The sequence below is a fragment of the Heterodontus francisci genome, chromosome 33 (genome assembly GCF_036365525.1).
Source record: "Heterodontus francisci isolate sHetFra1 chromosome 33, sHetFra1.hap1, whole genome shotgun sequence".
NCBI classification, from domain to species: domain Eukaryota; kingdom Metazoa; phylum Chordata; class Chondrichthyes; order Heterodontiformes; family Heterodontidae; genus Heterodontus; species Heterodontus francisci.
The window spans coordinates 54,940,135-54,959,299 of NC_090403.1; the positions used below are offsets into that span (position 1 = coordinate 54,940,135).

Genomic DNA, 19,165 nt, shown 5'->3' on the forward strand with positions numbered 1-19,165 from the left:
GCAGACGTGGTCTCTTCAGACTACTACAAAAGATCGGATGTCCACCAAAGCTACTAAGTATCATCACCTCATTCCATGACAATATGAAAGGCACAATTCAGCATAGCGGTGCCTCATCAGAGCCCTTTCCTATCCTGAGTGGCGTGAAACAGGGCTGTGTTCTCGCACCTTCACTGTTTGGGATCATCTTCTCCCTGCTGCTCTCACATGCGTTCAAGTCTTCAGAAGAAGGAATTTTCCTCCACACAAGATCAGATGGCAGGTTGTTCAACCTTACCCGTCTTAGAGCGAAGACCAAAGTACGGAAAGTCCTCATCACGGAACTCCTCTTTGCTGACGATGCTGCAGTAACATCCCACACGGAAAAGTGTCTGCAGAGACTCATCGACAGGATTGCGGCTGCCTGCAACGAATTTGGCCTAACCATCAGCCCCAAGAAAACGAACATCATGGGACAGGATGTCGGAAATGGTCCATCCATCAATATTGGCGACCACGCTCTGGGAGTGGTTCAAGAGTTCACCTACTTAGGCTCAACTATCACCAGTAACCTGTCTCTGGATGCAGAAATCAACAAGTGCATGGGAAAGGCATCCGCTGCTATGTCCAGACTGGCCAAGAGAGTGTGGAAAAATGGCGCACTGACACGGAACACGAAAGTCTGAGTGTTTCAAGCCTGTGTCCTCAGTACCTTGCTCTACAGCAGCGAGGCTGGGCAAGTTTTGTCTGCCAAGAGCGACATCTCAACTCATGTCATCTTCGCTGCCTCGAGAGAATCCTTGGCATAAGGTGGCAGGACCGTATCTCCAACACAGAAGTCCTCGAGGCGGCCAACATCCCCAGCATAAACACCCAACTGTGCCAGCGGTGCTTGAGATGGCTTGGCCATGTGAGCCACATGGAAGATGGCAGGATCCCCAAGGACACATTGTACAGCGAGCTCGTCACTGGTATCAGACCCACCGGCCGTCCATGTCTCCGCTTCAAAGACGTCTGCAAACGCGACATGACGTCCTGTGACATTGACCACAAGCTGTGGGAGTCAATTGCCAGTGATCGCCAGAGCTGGCGGACAGCCATAAAGGTGGGGCTAAAGAGTGGCTCGTCGAAGAGACTTAGCAGTTGGCAGGAAAAAAGACAGAAGTGCAAGGAGAGAGCCAACTGTGTACCAGCCCCGACAACCAATTTTATCTGCAGCATCTGTGGAAGAGTCTGTCACTGTAGAATTGGCCTTTATAGCCACTCCAGGCGCTGCTTCACAAACCACTGACCACCTCCAGGCGCTTACCCATTGTCTCCCGAGATAAGGAGGCCAAAGATGAAGATGGGACCAAGTTCGGAAAGTGCTCAGGAGCACTGTAATCAGGATTGTTTCAACAGCGATTTGCCACTTATTGTAATATATATTGGAGATGGATGATGCGACCCAGATCTAAATATAAAGCATTAGAATTGAAAAGCCGAGAAGTCATGTTAAACTTGTATAGAACCTTGGTTAGACCACACTTGGAGTACTGTGTACAGTTCTGGTTTCCATAATATAAAAGTATATAGAGGCACTGGAGAAGGTACAAAAATGATTTGCAAGGATGATACCAGAACTGAGAGGTTATAACCAGAGGAAGGATTGGACAGGCTGGGGCTTTTTTTCTCTAGACAAGAGAATGCTGAGGGGTGACCTGATAGAAGGTTTTAATACAATGATGGGGGTTAATAGGATAGCCTTAAAGGTGATTCCATCTGTGGGGCAGGCCAGAACTACTAGTCATAAATATAAGATAATCACTGATAAATCCAATAGAGAATTCAGGAGAAACTTCAGAACTCACTACCACAGCGAGTAGTTGAGGCAAGTAGCATAAGATATGTTTAAAGGGAAGCTAGATAAACACAAGGGAAAAAGGAATAGAAGGATTTGGTGTCAGGGTGAGAGGAGGCTAATGTGGAGCATAAACACTAGCCTGGGCCAGTTGGCCAATGGCCTGTTTTTGTGCTGCGATTGCTATGTAATTCTATGTAAATTGAAGGTATCCCTTCCCAATGAAAGAACATTCACAGCTCTCTGAGGTAGAGGACTCTAAAGATTCACAACTCTCCAAGTGAAGAAATTTCTCCTAAATGGCCAACCCCTTATCCTCACACTATGACCCCCCTCAGGAAAAAGCTGGAGTCCTGCTAAATGGCGCAGCCAAGCAGCAAGAAACATGGAAACGGGAGAAGGTCATTCAGCCCCTCAAGCCTATTCCGTCATTCCGCAGTCAGCACGGTAGGTGTATGTACACCCAAGCAACGCAGCGGTTCAAGAAGGCAGCTCACCACCACCTTCTCAAGGGCAATTAGGGATGGGCGATAAATGCTGGCATAGCCAGTGACGCCCACAACCCCCGAACAAATTTTTAAAAAATTAGATCGTGGCTGATTCGTATCTTAACTCCATCTGTCTGCCTTGGTTTGGTAACCCTTAATACCCTTATCCAACACAAATCTATCAGTCTCAGTTTTGAAATTTCCCAATTGACCCCCAGCCTCAACAGCTTTTTGCAGGAGAGAGTTCCAGATTTCCACTCCCCTTTATGTGAAGACGTACTTCCTGACATCACCCCTGAAGAACCTAGCTCCAATTTTATTTTATACATCCCTGTTCGGGACTCCCCCACCAGATGCAATAGTTTCTCCCCATCTACCCTATCAATTCCTTTAATCATCTTAAAGTCCTAGTTTAATGCCTTTTGCCTGAGTGCGAATCCAAGTTTGATCCACAGCACCATTGAGGTGATGGTCAAGAGCGGAACGGCTGCCTCAGTGTCACCTCAGAGCTGTGGGTTGGACAGAGTGACTGTGGATTACGTGGGCAGTCATAGCCTGAGCAGAATGAGCATTCATTTGCCCAAATTTATTCAAAGTCAATTCTAATCAGGTTATATCTGATCACGAGCAGCTCCAGTCCAAAACCTGATTCATTTTGAAGAGATCTGCTTTACAGTCTTACCCTCCCCTGGGTCTGCCCTGAGACTGACTCAACTGAGTTCAGATCAGATTTATAAATAAGCACCGAACCTTGAGCTGATTTGAATTGATTTCCATTTGAATGAAACTCAGGGTGTAGAAGACAGAATGTATATGCAGTAATAAAACAAAAATGCTTGAAGGTAAAAATGGATTTAGTTTCAGTAGCTTTGTGGAGAGGGTTCACTAATGAGTTTCTTTCTGAACGAAACATTCATGTAATAAGAGTGCAAGCCTCCTGGAATTTACATTTCTAAAGACAAAATTCTGCTTCAAAAAATGCTTCCCTGATCAGCATCTCACCTTGCACACTCTGTAAACTTCAGCTCACTCACAACTCTGCTGCCCATAACCGAACTGACACCAAGTCCCATTCACCCATCACCCTTCTGCTTTCTGACTTGCACTTGCTCCCAGTCTGGCAACTTAAAATTTAAAAATTCTCATCCTTTGTAGTTTTCACATCCTGCCATGTGCTCACTGTTCCCTGTGTCTGTAACCTCCTTCAGCTTTCCGAGATGTCTGCGCTGCTCCCATTCCGGCCTCTTGCGCATCCCCGATTTTCATTGTCCCACAATTGGCTGCCTGGGCCCTAAGCTCTGGAATTCCCTCCCTAAACCTCTCCACCTCTCCTCCTTCAAGAAACTCCTTAAAATCTACCTCTTTGACCAAATCTTTGGTCACCTGTCCGAATATTCTCTTGTGTGTCTCTGGATTAATTTACAGTGTGGATGTGCAACTGCTCTGTCAATTGATGCAGTACCTGAGATGGGCAAACTGTCTGCTTTCCAAATTGCCACCTAGGCATAAAGCAGGAATTACAGATCAAAGAGCAAGAACAAAGAACAGTACAGCACAGGAACAGGCCATTCGGCCCTCCAAGCCTGTGCCGATCTTGATGCCTGCCTAAACTAACACCTTCTGCACTTCCGGGGCCCATATCCCTCTATTCCCTTCCTATTCATGTATTTGTCAAGATGCTTCTTAAACGTCGCTATCGTATCTGCTTCCACCACCTCCCCCGGCAGCAAGTTCCAGGACTCCCCACCCTCTGTGTAAAAAAACTTGCCTCGCACATCCCCTCTAAACTTTGCCCCTCGCACCTTAAACCTATGTCCCCCAGTAACTGACTCTTCCACCCTGGGAAAAAGCTTCTGACTATCCACTCTGTCCATGCCGCTCATAACTTTGTAAACCTCTATCATGTCGCCCCTCCACCTCCGTCGTTCCAGTGAAAACAATCCGAGTTTTTCCAACCTCTCCTCATAGCTAATGCCCTCCAGACCAGGCAACAACCTGGTAAACCTCCTCTGTACCCTCTCCAAAGCCTCAGCATCCTTCTGGTAGTGTGTAGACCAGAATTGCATGCAATATTCTAAGTGTGGCCTAACTAAGGTTCTGTACAGCTGCAACATGACTTGCCAATTTTTATACTCTATGCCCCAACCGATGAAGGCAAGCATGCCGTATGCCTTCTTGACTACCTTATCCACCTGCGTTGCCACTTTCAGTGACCTGTGGACCTGTACGCCCAGATCTCTCTGCCTGTCAATACTCCTAAGGGTTCTGCCATTTACTGTATACCTCCCACCTGCATTAGACCTTCCAAAATGCATTACCTCACATTTGTCCGGATGAAGCTCCATCTGCCATTTCTCCGCCCAAGTCTCCAACCGATCTATATCCTGCTGTATCCTCTGACAATCCTCATCATTATCCGCAAATCCACCAACCTTTGTGTCGTCCGCAAACTTACTAATCAGACCAGCTACATTTTCCTCCAAATCATTTATATATACTACAAACAGCAAAGGTCCCAGCACTGATCCCTGCGGAACACCACTAGTCACATCCCTCCATTCAGAAAAACACCCATCCACTGTTACCCTCTGTCTTCTATGACTGAGCCAGTTCTGTATCCATCTTGCCAGCTCACCTCTGATCCCGTGTGACTTCACCTTTTGCACCAGTCTGCCATGCGGGACCTTGTCAAAGGCTTTACGAAAGTCCATATAGACAACATCCACCGCCCTTCCCTCATCAATCATCTTCGTCACTTCCTCAAAAAACTCAATCAAATTAGTAAGACACGACCTCCCCTTCACAAAACCATGCTGTCTCTCGCTAATAAGTTTGTTTGTTTCCAAATGGGAGTAAATCCTGTCCCAACACCACCTCCTTTTTGATAGAGATGACTGAGACTATCTGCACTCCCTTCCCTAGGCTCGTCATCCACCAAGTCCTTCTCTTTGGTGAATACTGATGCAAAGTACTCATTTAGCACCTCACCCATTTCCTCTGGCTCCACACATAGATTCCCATCTCTGTCCTTGAGTGGGCCAACCCTTTCCCTGGTTACCCTCTTGCTCTTTATATACGTATAAAAAGCCTTGGGATTTTCCTTAATCCTGTTTGCCAATGATTTTTCATGACCCATTTTAGCCCTCCTAACTCCTTGCTTAAGTTCCTTCCTACTGTCTTTATATTCCTCAAGTGCTTTATCTGTTCCTAGCCTTCCAGCCCTTACAAATGCTTCCTTTTTCTTTTTGACGCGGCTCACAATATCCCGCTTTATCCAAGCTTCCCGAAACCTGCCAAACTTGTCTTTCTTCCTCACAGGAACATGCTGGTCCTGGATTCTAATCAGCTGACGTTTGAAAGACTCCCACATGTCAGATGTTGATTTACCCTCAAACAGCCGCCCCCATCTAAATTCTTCAGTTCCTGCCTAATATTGTTATAATTAGCCTTCCCCCAATTTAGCACCTTCACCCGAGGACTACTCTTATCCTTATCCACAAGTACCTTAAAACTTATGGAATTATGGTCACTGCTCCCGAAATGCTCCCCCACTGAAACTTGGACCACCTGGCCGGGCTCATTCTCCAATACCAGGTCCAGAATGGCCCCATCCCTAGTTGGACTATCTGCATACTGTTTCAAGAAGCCCTCCTGGATGCTCCTCACAAATTCTGCCCCATCCAAGCCCCTAGCACTAAGTGAGTCCCAGTCATATAGGGGAAGTTAAAATCACCCACCACCACAACCCTGTTACCTTTACATCTTTCCAAAATCTGTCTATATATCTGCTCCTCTACCTTCTGCTGGCTGTTGGGAGGCCTGTAGAAAACCCCCAACATCGTAACTGCACCCTTCCTATTCCTGAGCTTCACCCATATTGCCTCGCTGCATGACCCCTCTGAGGTGTCCTCCCGCAGTACAGCTGTGATATTCTCCTTAACCAGTAAAGCAACTCCCCCACCCCTTTTACATCCCCCTCTGTCCCGCCTGAAACTTCGAAAGCCTGGAACATTTAGCTGCCAATCCTGCCCTTCCCTTAACCAAATCTCTGTAATAGCAACAACATCATATTTCCAAGTACTAATCCAAGCTCTAAGTTCATCTGCCTTACCTGTTATACTTCTCGCATTGAAACAAATGCACTTCAGACCACCAGTCCCGCTGTGCTCAGCAACATCTCCCTGCCTGCTCTTCCTCTTAGTCCTACTGGCCTTATTTACTATGTCCTCCTCATTTATTTCACTAGCTGTCCTACTGCTCTGGTTCCCACCCCCCTGCCACACTAGTTTAAACCCTCCCGAGTGACGGTAGCAAACCTTGCAGCCAGGATATTAGTACCCCTCCGGTTAAGATGCAACCCGTCCTTCTTGTACAGGTCCCATCTGTCCCTGAAGAGAGCCCAATGGTCCAAATATCTGAAACCCTCCCTTCTACACCAGCTGCTCAGCCACGTGTTTAGCTGCACTATCTTCCTATTTCTAGCCTCACTGGCACGTGGCACAGGGAGTAATCCAGAGATTACAACCCTCGAGGTCCTGTTTTTTAACTTACTACCTAACTCCCCAAACTCCCCCTGCAGGATCTCATCACTCTTCCTGCCTATGTCATTGGTACCGATGTGTACCACAACCTGTGGCTGTACACCCTCCCCCTTCAGAATGCCCCCTGTCCGTTCAGATTGGCCGTCCAGCATAAAAACCTCCCAATTTTCTTTTTTGTTGAAAATCAATAGAGGTTAAATTCAGTCGTGCGGAAATCACTGACGTCTCCGTCAGTCAGTAATCTGGAAAGTCATGGCGCATATTTTACTGATGGGTGCCATTCCTGTATGGGACACATAGCGAGCTCATAGCAAACCACCCTGCATACTTGTTTAACAAGTTAGCAAGTGTTAGTAAGTTAGTGGCAACATTGAGAAAGCACATGGATGGATTTAGCACAAGTAAGTTATTGGGGCAATCCTAAACTGGAGGGTCATAAATATAAGATCTTCATATCCTCATTAATAAATCCAATAGGGAATGGAGGAGAAACATCTTTACCCAGAGAGTGGTTAGAATGTGGAGCTTGCTACCACCTGGAGTGGTTGAGGTGAATAGCATAGATGCATTTAAGGGGAAGCTGGATCAACACATGAGGGAGAAAGGAATAGAGGGTATGCTGAAAGAGAGAGATGAAGTAGGGTGGGAGGAGGCTCGTGCGTAGCATAAATACTGGCATGGGGCTGTTGGGCCAAATGGCCTGTTTCTGTCCTATAATTTCTGCTCAGTTCTATTTAATGTTGTATTCATACAGAAATATCTCTACATCTCCTGTGTGTACCTTCATTATGAAATGCATCAACCCAGGTCAGGATTTGCTCAAACTATGAGGCATCCCACAGTTGACACCACAATGGGAAGCAGGTCATTCAATCAGCATATTGTGTCATGGAGATAGCACTCTGTGTCACGCTACTGATTTCTCCCACCTGAGCCAAGCCGCATCTTCAAGTGGAAACCAAATAGCAAGAGAGGCAAATTCAGCAACTGAGTCATCCTGCGACTGATGTGATTTGTTATTTCAGCTGGTTTTGGCACAGAGTGGGGAACAGGACAGTTGCCTATTTCTGTTTGCTGTAGTTGGTGAAGAGGCTTGATTACCACCACATCCACCTCCTTAAACACTCACTTCCTCCACCTCTAATGTGCAGTGGCAGCGGTTTGTACCATCTACAAGATGCATTGCAGAAGCTCGCAAAGGCTTCTTTGACAGCACCTTCCAAATCCGTGACCTCTACCATCTAGAAGAACAAGGGCAGCAGAGACATGGGAACACCCACCACCTCTGCAAGTTCCCCTCTGAATCACACACTATCCTGACTTGGAACTATATCGCCGTTCCTTTACTGTCTCTCGGTCAAAATCTTGGAACTCCCTTCCTAATAGCACTGTGGGAGAAATGTCACCACACAGTGGCATATGTAACCCCACTATTTAAGAAGGGAGCAAGAGAGAAAACGGAGAACGACAGACCTGTTAGTTTGGTGCCAGTAGTAGGGAAAATGTTAGAATTGATTATAACGGATGAGATAACTGGACACTTGGAAAATAATGGGCAGAGTCAAGATGGATTTATGAAAAGGAATTCATGCTTGACAAACTTGTTGGAATTTTTTGAGGATGTTATTTGTAGCATAGATAAAGGAAAACCAGTGGATGTGGTGTATTTGGATTTTCAGAAGGTTTTTGATAAGGTCCCACACAGGAGATTAGTAAACAAAATTCGAGCACATGGGATTGGGGGTAATATACTGGTATGGATTGAGAATTGGTTAACATACAAAAAGCAGAGAGTAGGAATAATTGGGTCATTCTCAGGATAGCAGGCTGTTACTCCTGGGGTATCGCAATGATCAGTGCTGGGGCCACAGCTGTTCACAATCTGTATAAATGATTTGGATGTGGGGACCAAGTGTAATATTTCCAAATTTGCTGATGACACAAAACTAGGAGGGAGTGTAAGTTGTGAGGAGGATGCAAGGAGGCTTCAAGGGGACTTGGACAGGCTAAGTGAATGGGCAAGAACATGGCAGATGGAATATAATGTGAATAAGTGTGAAGTGATCCACTTCTGTAGAGAAAACAGAAAGACAGAGTATTTCTTAAATGGTGAGAGGTTGGGAAGTGTTGATGTCCAAAGAGACCTGGGCGTCCTTGTTCATGAGTCATGAAAAGCTAGTATGCAGGTGCAGCAAACAATTAGGAAAGCAAATGGTATGTTGGTCTTCATTGCAAGGGGTTTTGAGTACAGGAGTAAAGAGTCTTGCTGCAATTGTATAGAGCCTTGGTGAGACCGCACCTGGAGTATTGTGTACAGTTTTGGTCTCCTTATCTAAGGAAGGATATACTTGCCATGGAGGGAGTGCAACGAAGGTTCACCAGACTAATCCCTGGGTGGTGGGATTGTCTTATGAGATTGAGTAAACTGGGTCTGTATTCTCTGGGGTTTCGAAGAATGAGAGGTGATTTCATTGAAACTGACAAAATTCTTACAGGGTGTGACAGGGTAAATGTGGATAGGATGTTTCCTCTGGCTGGTGAGTCTAGAACCAGGGGACACAGTCTCAGAATAAGGGGCAGGCCATTTAAGACTGAGATGAGGAGGAATTTCTTTACTCAGTGGGTGGTGAATCTGTGGAATTCTCTATCCCAGAGGGCTGTGGAAGCTCAATCACTGAGCATGTTCAAGACAGAAATTGATAGATTTGTGGACACTAGTGACATCAAGGGATATGGGGATAATGGGGAAAAATGGTGTGGAGGTAGATGATCAGCCATGATCTGTTTGAATGGCGGAGCAGGCTCGACGGGCCGAATGGCCTATTCCTGTTTCCTGTGATCCTACATGGACTGCAGCAGTTAAAGAAGGCAGATCACCACCACTTTTTCAAGGGCAATTAGGGATGGGCAATAAATGCTGGCCTAGCCTGTGTTGTTCACATCCAGTAAATGAATAAAAGAAGAATTTTCTATTTTTAAACGTCTGAGACCAAGGAAGGGAAAAAATGGAGTAATCTGCACCAAAACTACATTGTAATTAAATAAATCACTTGGTATTCTTTCTTTCAGAGGATGACTTCCCTCCACCCATACCTCCAGAGGAAGAGTGTGATGCTACCCAGTACCCAGGTAACTTTATCTATACGTGTGGAGAATCCAGGTTCCGCACCAAGATTTTGCTTTCCACAATCTGCAAATCTGAGGTTTGGTTTCTGGTCCATTTACATTTTACGCAACTTCAGGTTTCCCCTCACCCCATTTTAAAATTTATGTTAAATTTATGCTTTAGGCACTCGGTGCATTGAGTGTTAGCCATAGCTCATATGATGGCTCTATTGTCGAGTACACTGCCTGATGTGGAACTGAGCTACATGGTAGAGCATGGCTACCCGACTGGGCCTGACGACATGTGTCGGGCTCAGGTTGGGTCTCTCTTCCGGGTCCGGCATGCGGGCTCGGGTCAGACACAGTGACAGCCAGGACGTCAAGGCAGGAAAATTGCGTCCGGACTCCGTATTAGTCTGCAGCGAGCGATTCCATCCAAGGTAGAACACAGCCTCTTTAATATAATCAACTTCATTCTGGTGGTCGGGTCGGGTCGGGCGCGGGAAAAAAAATCCAAGGACTAGGGCCAGGTCAGGCTCGGGTTGGATGTGGTTCTGTCGGGCTCAGGTCAGCTTTCAATTGCAGGCCCGAGCAGGCCTTTACCACATAGACCGGTAAATGGAGCCAAGTATCTCCATCAGCTAATCAAGAGAGTGATATTGATAGATGTCTGTGAGTGGGACTTGTCCCCTTCCCATCCCCTCTTCCCTGCCCTGAAATTGGACAGTGCACATAAGGACATTTAAAAAGACATGGCAAGATATAAGGCCATTTGGCCCATTTAATCTCCTCCTACAGACCATGTATACTCTCCCCTGTCATAGACTCTACCCAGCCATTTAACTATGTAAGGAAATGTACTATAGAAATACTTGTTGATTGTCCAAGGTTGTGAAGCAAGATTCCACTACAATTGATCCAGCCTCCCATTGTCAGAGTTCAGTCCTGGACCACTGCCCTCGACAGACATTATGTTGCCTCTTCTACTGCAGTTGCAGAGGAATCATTGTGCTCGGTGGAGCATCCGATTACCACCATTCCCATACACAACTGGATCTTTATCCACACTGCCAATCCCTTTTAGCTGAACAAAAGTTAAAATGACTTTAGAAGTTTTCTTTGTATTCACATGTGGGCTCCAGATGACAGAGGCACTGAAGTAACTGACTTCAGACTAGGACAAAATCATGATGCCTGTCGCAATGAATCTGTGGAATTTTAAGTACTAATTTGGTTCGGAGAGAGAACTCTTTCATGCCAATTGGCAACAAATCCATGGGTGGATTGGGACACACTTAGATCTCCAACCCGCTGACTGTTATTGGAATCTGAGCAGATCAGATATCCACAACCCTGCCAAGCTTATGTTCCAATGGGTCTGAAACTCAAGGACTCAATAGTGATGATTAATGGTCCACAGATACAACCATCAGGAAAGACTGCACAGGCTGGGGCTCTTTTTAAAAAAAAATAAAGAAGGCTGAGGGGTGACCTAAGAGGGATCTTTAATATTATGAAAGGGTTTTGATAGGGTAGACATAGAGATGTTTCCGTCAGTGGGGGAGTTCAGAACTCAAGAGCATAAACATAAGATAGTCACTGATAAATCCAATAATGAATTTGAGAAACTTCTTTACCCAGAGAGTGATTAGTATGTGGAACTTGCTACCACATAGAGTACTTGAGGCAACTAGCCTAGATGCATTTAAAGGGGAGCTGGATAAGTACATGAGCTGTGATGGTCTTCCATCAGCTGATCTCCCTACAGCTGATTCACAATTGAGGAATAGCCACTAGGACATGTGATTGTAGAGGTACTGGTAGCTGTAGAACGCCTTAACCCAATAGGAGTCCATGCCTCAAGAGAGGAACCAGGAAATTGTGGGGGGAGGCATGGATGATGGAGGTAATGAAGCCAGTTCAAGCTTACAGAAGAAGGGAATTGGAGGTCACCTCGTGATGTGGGTTAGAAATTGATTACGATGTAGGAGGGCAGAGACAGTAGGGATAATGGGAAAGTACTGTGATTGGAGATCCCCAGCGATCTGTTCTGGGGCCTCCACTTTTCACTATATTTATTCATGACTTGGATGAAGGAATAGAGTGTTGCATATTGAAATTTGCAGATTACACTAAGTAAGGCCCAGTAAGATGTGTGGATGGAAGCTACAAAAGAACATGGGTAAAGTGGGCAGATGAGGTTCAACGTGGGGTTATGTTAGGTCCTTCACTTTGGTTCCAAGAAAGACAAATGGGAATATTTTCTTTCAGATGACAGACTAGGAACATTGAAGGTGCAATGGGATTTGGGAGTCAAGGTACACAAATTGCCAAAGGATAGTGCATAGGTACAAAAAGTAATCAAAAAGGCTAATGGAATGTTGACCTTTATCTCAAGGGGGCTGGAATTCAAAGAGGAGTGTGCTAGACTTGTTCAGAGCTTTGGTCAAATACCCATTTGGGCATCACGTTCAGCTCTGGGCTCCATGCCTCAGGATTGATGTGTTTCCCTTGGACATGTTGCAGCACAGATTCACCAGAATGGTACCAGGGCTAGGAAGGTTAAATTATGAGGACAGATTGCATATACTTGCCTCAAATTCCCTTAAATTTAGAACATCACAGATGATCTAATTGAGGTGTTTAAAATAATGAAGGGATTCGATGGGGTATTTCCTCTTGTGAGGGAGTTCAGAACAAGGAAATATAATCCTAAAATTAGAATGTTCAGGAGGGAAATCAGGAAGTACTTCTTCACACAAAGAGTAGTGGAAACCTGGAACACTCTTCCCCAAAAGGCTGTAGATTCTGGGGGACAATTGGAGCTTTCAGTACTGAGGTGGACAAATTTGAATTAAGTCAGGGTATCAAGGGATATAGAAAATTGGCAGGTAAATGGAGTTGATGTAGAGATCAGCCATGATCTACTGGAATAGTAGAACAGGGCTAAATGGCCCCCTCCTATTCCTGTATGAAAAAAAAAATGGCAGTTTATGGTTGCCTTATTTAGGTGCGGCTAAGGAAACCAGGTCATAGTTGAGTCTAGATTTTCACCTCCTCTTGAAGGCAAGTTGGATCAGAGTCTGAGACACACAGACTCCCCGGTGGATCATTGAAGTGTTCTGTTCGGAAGTGAAGGTCAAGCCACCTTTCTTATCATCAACACCACATGCACCATTCTGAAAAGCTTTTCCAAAGAAAAGCCAGGGAGAGGTAGAGGAATGTGCAGGCAGGAAGCCTCTGTCCAGCTCTTTTTCCTATTCTACTGTGCGGGAAGGAAGCAAGCCCCTGACATTTTGAAAGTTTGAAAAAAACCTAGAGGAAGCAAGCGGCAGGTTGCTTGGCAGGACAACACACGAGGCTGGGCAAGACTGAAATGATCCATAAGATTAACTCATTCAAAACTATTCAACACCCACTTTCTCCTCCCTGTGGTGAATCATCAGGGTAGGTTACTGTTCATACTGACTGGATGTAACATAGCACCTGGACAGGACAGAGAGAGAAACCCTGGCTGGAGAAGGTCCTGTGCCAAACCCTGTCCTGCTTTCCTTCCATTAAGTTAATTGGGCAGCTTCTATCGTGAGCCTCCAATCTCTCTGCCTGATTACCCCCTCTATTCTCCAGGCAGATTATATCAGAGTATTCTCAGCACAGAAACAGATTATTTGGCCCAACTGGGTCCAATCTGGTGTTTATGTTCCAACAGATCCTCCTCCCGTTCCAGTTCCTGATCATCTGCAGCTTAGATACAGAGTAAAGCTCCCCCTACACTGTCCCCATCAAACACTCCCAGGACAGGTACAGTACGGGGGTTAGGTACAGAGTAAAGCTCCCCCTACACTGTCCCATCAAACACTCCCAGGACAGGTACAGTACGGGGGTTAGATACAGAGTGAAGCTCCGTCTACACTGTCCCATCAAACACTCCCAGGACAGGTACAGTACGGGGGTTAGATACAGAGTGAAGCTCCCCCTACACTGTCCCATCAAACACTCCCAGGACAGGTACAGTACGGGGGTTAGATACAGAGTGAAGCTCCGTCTACACTGTCCCATCAAACACTCCCAGGACAGGTACGGCATGGGGTTAGATACAGAGTAAAGCTCCCTCTACACTGTCCCATCAAACACTCCCAGGACAGGTACAGTACGGGGGTTAGATACAGAGTGAAGCTCCCTCTACACTGTCCCATCAAACACTCCCAGGACAGGTACAGTACGGGGGTTAGATACAGAGTAAAGCTCCCTCTACACTGTCCCATCAAACACTCCCAGGACAGGTACAGTACGGGGGTTAGATACAGAGTAAAGCTCCCTCTACACTGTCACCATCAAACACTCCCAGGACAGGTACAGTACGGGGGTTAGATACAGAGTAAAGCTCCCTCTACACTGTCACCATCAAACACTCCCAGGACAGGTACAGCATGGGTTAGATACAGAGTAAAGCTCCCTCTGCACTGTCCCATCAAACACTCCCAGGACGGATACAACACGGGGTTAGATACAGAGTGAAGCTCCCCCTACACTGTCCCATCAAACACTCCCAGGACAGGTACAGTACGGGGGGTTAGATACAGAGTGAAGCTCCCTCTGCACTGTCCCATCAAACACTCCCAGGACAGGTACGGCATGGGGTTAGATACAGAGTAAAGCTCCCTCTACACTGTCCCATCAAACACTCCCAGGACAGGTACGGCATGGGGTTAGATACAGAGTAAAGCTCCCTCTGCACTGTCCCATCAAACACTCCCAGGACAGGTACGGCATGGGGTTAGATACAGAGTAAAGCTCCCTCTACACTGTCCCATCAAACACTCCCAGGACAGGTACAGTACGGGGGTTAGATACAGAGTAAAGCTCCCTCTACACTGTCACCATCAAACACTCCCAGGACAGGTACAGCATGGGTTAGATACAGAGTAAAGCTCCCTCTGCACTGTCCCATCAAACACTCCCAGGACGGATACAACACGGGGTTAGATACAGAGTAAAGCTCCCTCTACACTGTCCCATCAAACACTCCCAGGACAGGTACGGCATGGGGTTAGATACAGAGTAAAGCTCCCTCTGCACTGTCCCATCAAACACTCCCAGGACAGGTACGGCATGGGGTTAGATACAGAGTAAAGCTCCCTCTACACTGTCCCATCAAACACTCCCAGGACAGGTACAGTACGGGGGTTAGATACAGAGTAAAGCTCCCTCTACACTGTCACCATCAAACACTCCCAGGACAGGTACAGCATGGGTTAGATACAGAGTAAAGCTCCCTCTACACTGTCCCCATCAAACACTCCTGGATTAGCTTGGATTAGATGTGCCTTTTATTCTGTCCGAAGAACGATTACTTAAACCAAAAGTCAAGATGTGAATTTTCAAGCAGAAATCTCAGTTAAAGCTGCAGTAAATGCAACTTGCTGAATAATCAGTCTATATTTATGGCGGTAAAGGGTTAAGAGACTTGCGTGTTTAGATTTGATTTGTAGCAACATCTGCAGAACCCATTTCCCAGCACTGGTTGTACAGAATGAGAGGGATGTTGACTGACTGGAAGGATTCCTGCCACTTCATATACCAGAGCAGGCTCTGAATGATGTCAGGAGCTGGATATATGCAGACTCTGCTCCCTCCTCCCCACTCTGTTCTGTTTCTCAGCTGTTCTGCTGTAGAAATGCAGGGGTGAGAGCTTGTTCAACAGGCCTTGTATTCTCCCCTCCACCCCCCCCCCCCCCTCCACCATGAGGGGAATGACAACGTAGGTACGATTGTTTTGGGGGGGGGGGGGGAAGGTGCTCTCCTTGTACTAACTCATCCTGCCAGTCTAGCATTGGAAGTGTCTGTGCCCTCTGGAGAGACTAGAAATGATGAGGGCGAGAGTGAAGGGAGTGAGGGGCAATAGTGATTTTTTTTCTGCTCAGATTTCACTTCTAATAATTATCAGATTATTTTGTAATTTTTAAATTAATTTTAATGAATTGTTGTATACCTGTTAGCAAAATTAAAGCCTATGGGATTACAGGAACAGTGGCATACGAAATTGGCTAAGAGATAGAAAGCAGAGAGTTGTGGTGAACAGTTGTTTTTCAGACTGGAGGCAAGTATACAGTGTGTGCTCCCCAGGGATTGGTATCGGGACCCCTGCTCTTTTGAGATATGACCTGGATTTGGGTGTAGGGGATATAATTTCAAAGTTTGCGATAACACAAAGCCTGGGATATAGTAAACAGTGAGGAGGATAGCAACAGACTTTTGTAAAGGAAGCATAGACAGTTTGGTTTAATAGGCAGACACGTGACTGATGATATTTAATGCAGAGAAGGATCATACAGGATCATTGGCTTTCTAAATAGCATAGAGGGGAATTTTACGCTCCCCCCACGGTGACTTTGGAGGTAGGGAGAGTGGTGGGGGGGTCCTGCCACCTTCCTGCCTCTACTCAGTGATTCCAAGGTGGAAAGTCCCATTGGCGGCCTACTCACCCGCTGCCAATTGAGGCCCTTAAGTGGGCAATTTATGACTAATTAAGGGTTTCATCCCACCGCCGCCCGTATTAGCCCAGCAGGCAGGTCTGTCGTCGCACAGGGAGCACGCCAAGCAAACCCGTGCAGGTTGCTTGCCATCCCCGGGGCGGGGGAGGTTCCCTCATTAAGGCACTTAGTGGCTGATTGAGGGACATGGCATTGGGAAGGGGGGGTTCCTGCTGACAGCCAGCCCCCTGCCCTTGCTACCGACCACACTATACCCTCCTCCCCCGCGCCCCCCACCCCGCAAAACCCCTACCGCCCTGACTGACCTGTGGCCTGGGTCCTTGGCCTCCGGTGTGTCCAATAATGGCAGCAGTCACTGCCTTTGCGGTGGCACTCCTCAGTTAAAGAGCTGCCTGTCTCTGATTAGCCAACAGCTCTCAGCAGGCGGGACGTCCGTCACCGAGTCCTTAATCTCAGGGAAGGCTCACGGTTGTCTAGTTAAGTGCTTAATTGGCACATAATCCGACGGGCCTGCCCCACAGGAGGCGACACGGGGCTCTTGCCGGCACTTCAGCCGGTGGCTGAGACCCCCGTTGACAAAATAAAATCCCGACCATAGAGTGCAAAAGCAAGGAAGTATGTTAAACCTATTTACATCACTAATTGTGATATATATAACAACAGTGCGACACATGCTCACATATAGAACTTTATCAAACAATATTAACTGGAGGTGTACTCGCAACTGAAGAAGAGTGGGGAGTTGCGTTCTCCCTGGTGCCCTGGCCAATATTTATCCCTCAATCAACATTACGGAAACATATCATCTGGTCATTTATTGCATTGCTGTTTATGGGAGCTTGCTGTGCACAAATTGGCTGCTGTGTTTTCTATGTTACCTCAGTGACTACTCTTCACCAAAGTATTTCATTGGCTGTAAAGCACTTGGGAACATCCTGAGGTCATGAAATGCACTATAGAAATGCAGGACTTTCTAACAACAGAATAATGCATTTAGCATCACATAGGGAAATACTTCTCCCCTTATAAAGCAACATCATCCCGCTCTCCTTGTTATATTCCATTGGAAATCCAGCAGTAATTCAAAATAAACGGATTAATGATGGCATTGAAGTAGGACAGACATACATGTGTTAACAGATGGGCCAAAAATACAGCACACAGGGAGTTGAGTACGTGGGATGTTAGGAAGATCTGTCGCAGAATAATTTAAACACAACCTTTTCATTTCCTTTATATTTAGAAACCTTTGCATGTTTCCCCGAGATCTGATAACATTCCAGACCACCAATCTCTAGGCTATGAAGGTATTCCAGTACAATGCAGTAGAACATGACGTCTGTACTATTCCTGAGGAAAGCTGTGGAGTTATAAGAAGCACCATTTTTCTATAATCATCTACTGTATGTGACTTAGGCAGGTGGCTTTTTTTTATTGCTGACAACACAACCACTAGGTGGCACAGTACTGGCACATGTGCAAATGCAGCCTCCTCCACTGAAACATCGCTGCAACATCTCTGGCAGCTGCCAGTAATAAACATGGTGCCGCTCAATTTGTCGCAAAAAGCAAATGCAGCCTTAAACCCAAACCCCCTCGATGGCTGCGATCGCCATCTCCATTCCACCCCCAACAGTACCCCGCACCCTCCTGCCATCGCGCATCTCTTCACCGCTCCCATGCCCAACTGCTCGCCATTCGCCCCCCGCCTCGCCGCTTCTACCCCCTCGGCCACCTGGTCCCCGCCTTGCCGTTGCCATCCCTCAGCCACTCGCTCCAGACTTCGCCGCTTCCCCACCTTGGCCGCATGCTCTCCGCCTTGCCGCTTTGGCTGCTCGCTCGCCAGCTCGTTGCCACCCCCACCGCCGCTTCTTCGGGCGGCACAGGGGGGAGCGATTGGCCGAAGGGGAAAGCAATGAGGCCGGGAGCGAGGGAACGGGGTGGGGGGGGGCAGGAATGAGTGGCTGAGGGTGGGGAGGTGGGAGGAGAGCAGCAAGGGCTGGAACGAGTGGCCGAGGGAAGGTAGCGGCGAGGCGGGATGGAGCGGAAAATTGAAAGCGGCGATAGAAGCGGGGATGGCGGGAGGGAGCGGCATACTGTTAGTGTGAATTGAGCCGGCGATTGCGGCCACTGAGGGGTGAGGACATCATTGCATGGTGATGTCAATGCGCGCAGGCGCGCATTCGTACTGGCAGGCTGGCAAGAGTTCGCACACACTGATGATGTCCGCGATCGCTCTGCATTGTCAGGAGTAACAGGACTTGACAGGGTAGATGCAGGAAGGATGTTCCTGATGGTGGGGGAGTCCAGAACCAGGGGTCATAGTCTAAGGATATGGGGTAAACCTTTCAGGACTGAGATGAGGAGAAATTTCTTCACCCAGAGAGTGGTGAACCTGTGGGATTCGCTACCAGAGAAAGCAGTTGAGGCCAAAACATTGTATGTTTTCAAGAAGGAGTTAGATATAGCTCTTGGGTCTTAAGGGATCAAAGGGTATGGGAGGAAAGCAGGAACAGGCTACTGAATTGGATGATCAGCCATGATCATAATGAATGGCGGAGCAGACTCGAAGGGCTGAATGGCCTACTCCTGCTCCTATTTTCTACATTTCTATTTCCTTCCCCAAAGGACTTTGATGAATCAGATCTATTTTTACGACAATCTGGTAGTTTCGTGATCACAATTACTGAGACTAGCTTTTTATTCCAGATTTATTTA

At 46.9% G+C, this 19,165-nt stretch overlaps 1 protein-coding gene across 2 annotated transcripts in view; it reads left to right on the forward strand.

Moving 5' to 3' along the window:
* skap1 (src kinase associated phosphoprotein 1) overlaps window positions 1-19,165 on the forward strand; it is a 387,134-nt gene that overhangs the window by 300,814 nt on the left and 67,155 nt on the right. For both annotated transcript variants that reach the window (XM_068013612.1, XM_068013611.1), the window contains one exon: window positions 9,918-9,977. In XM_068013612.1, the coding sequence (XP_067869713.1) occupies window positions 9,918-9,977 (60 nt within the window). The remainder of the gene's footprint in view (window positions 1-9,917; window positions 9,978-19,165) is intronic.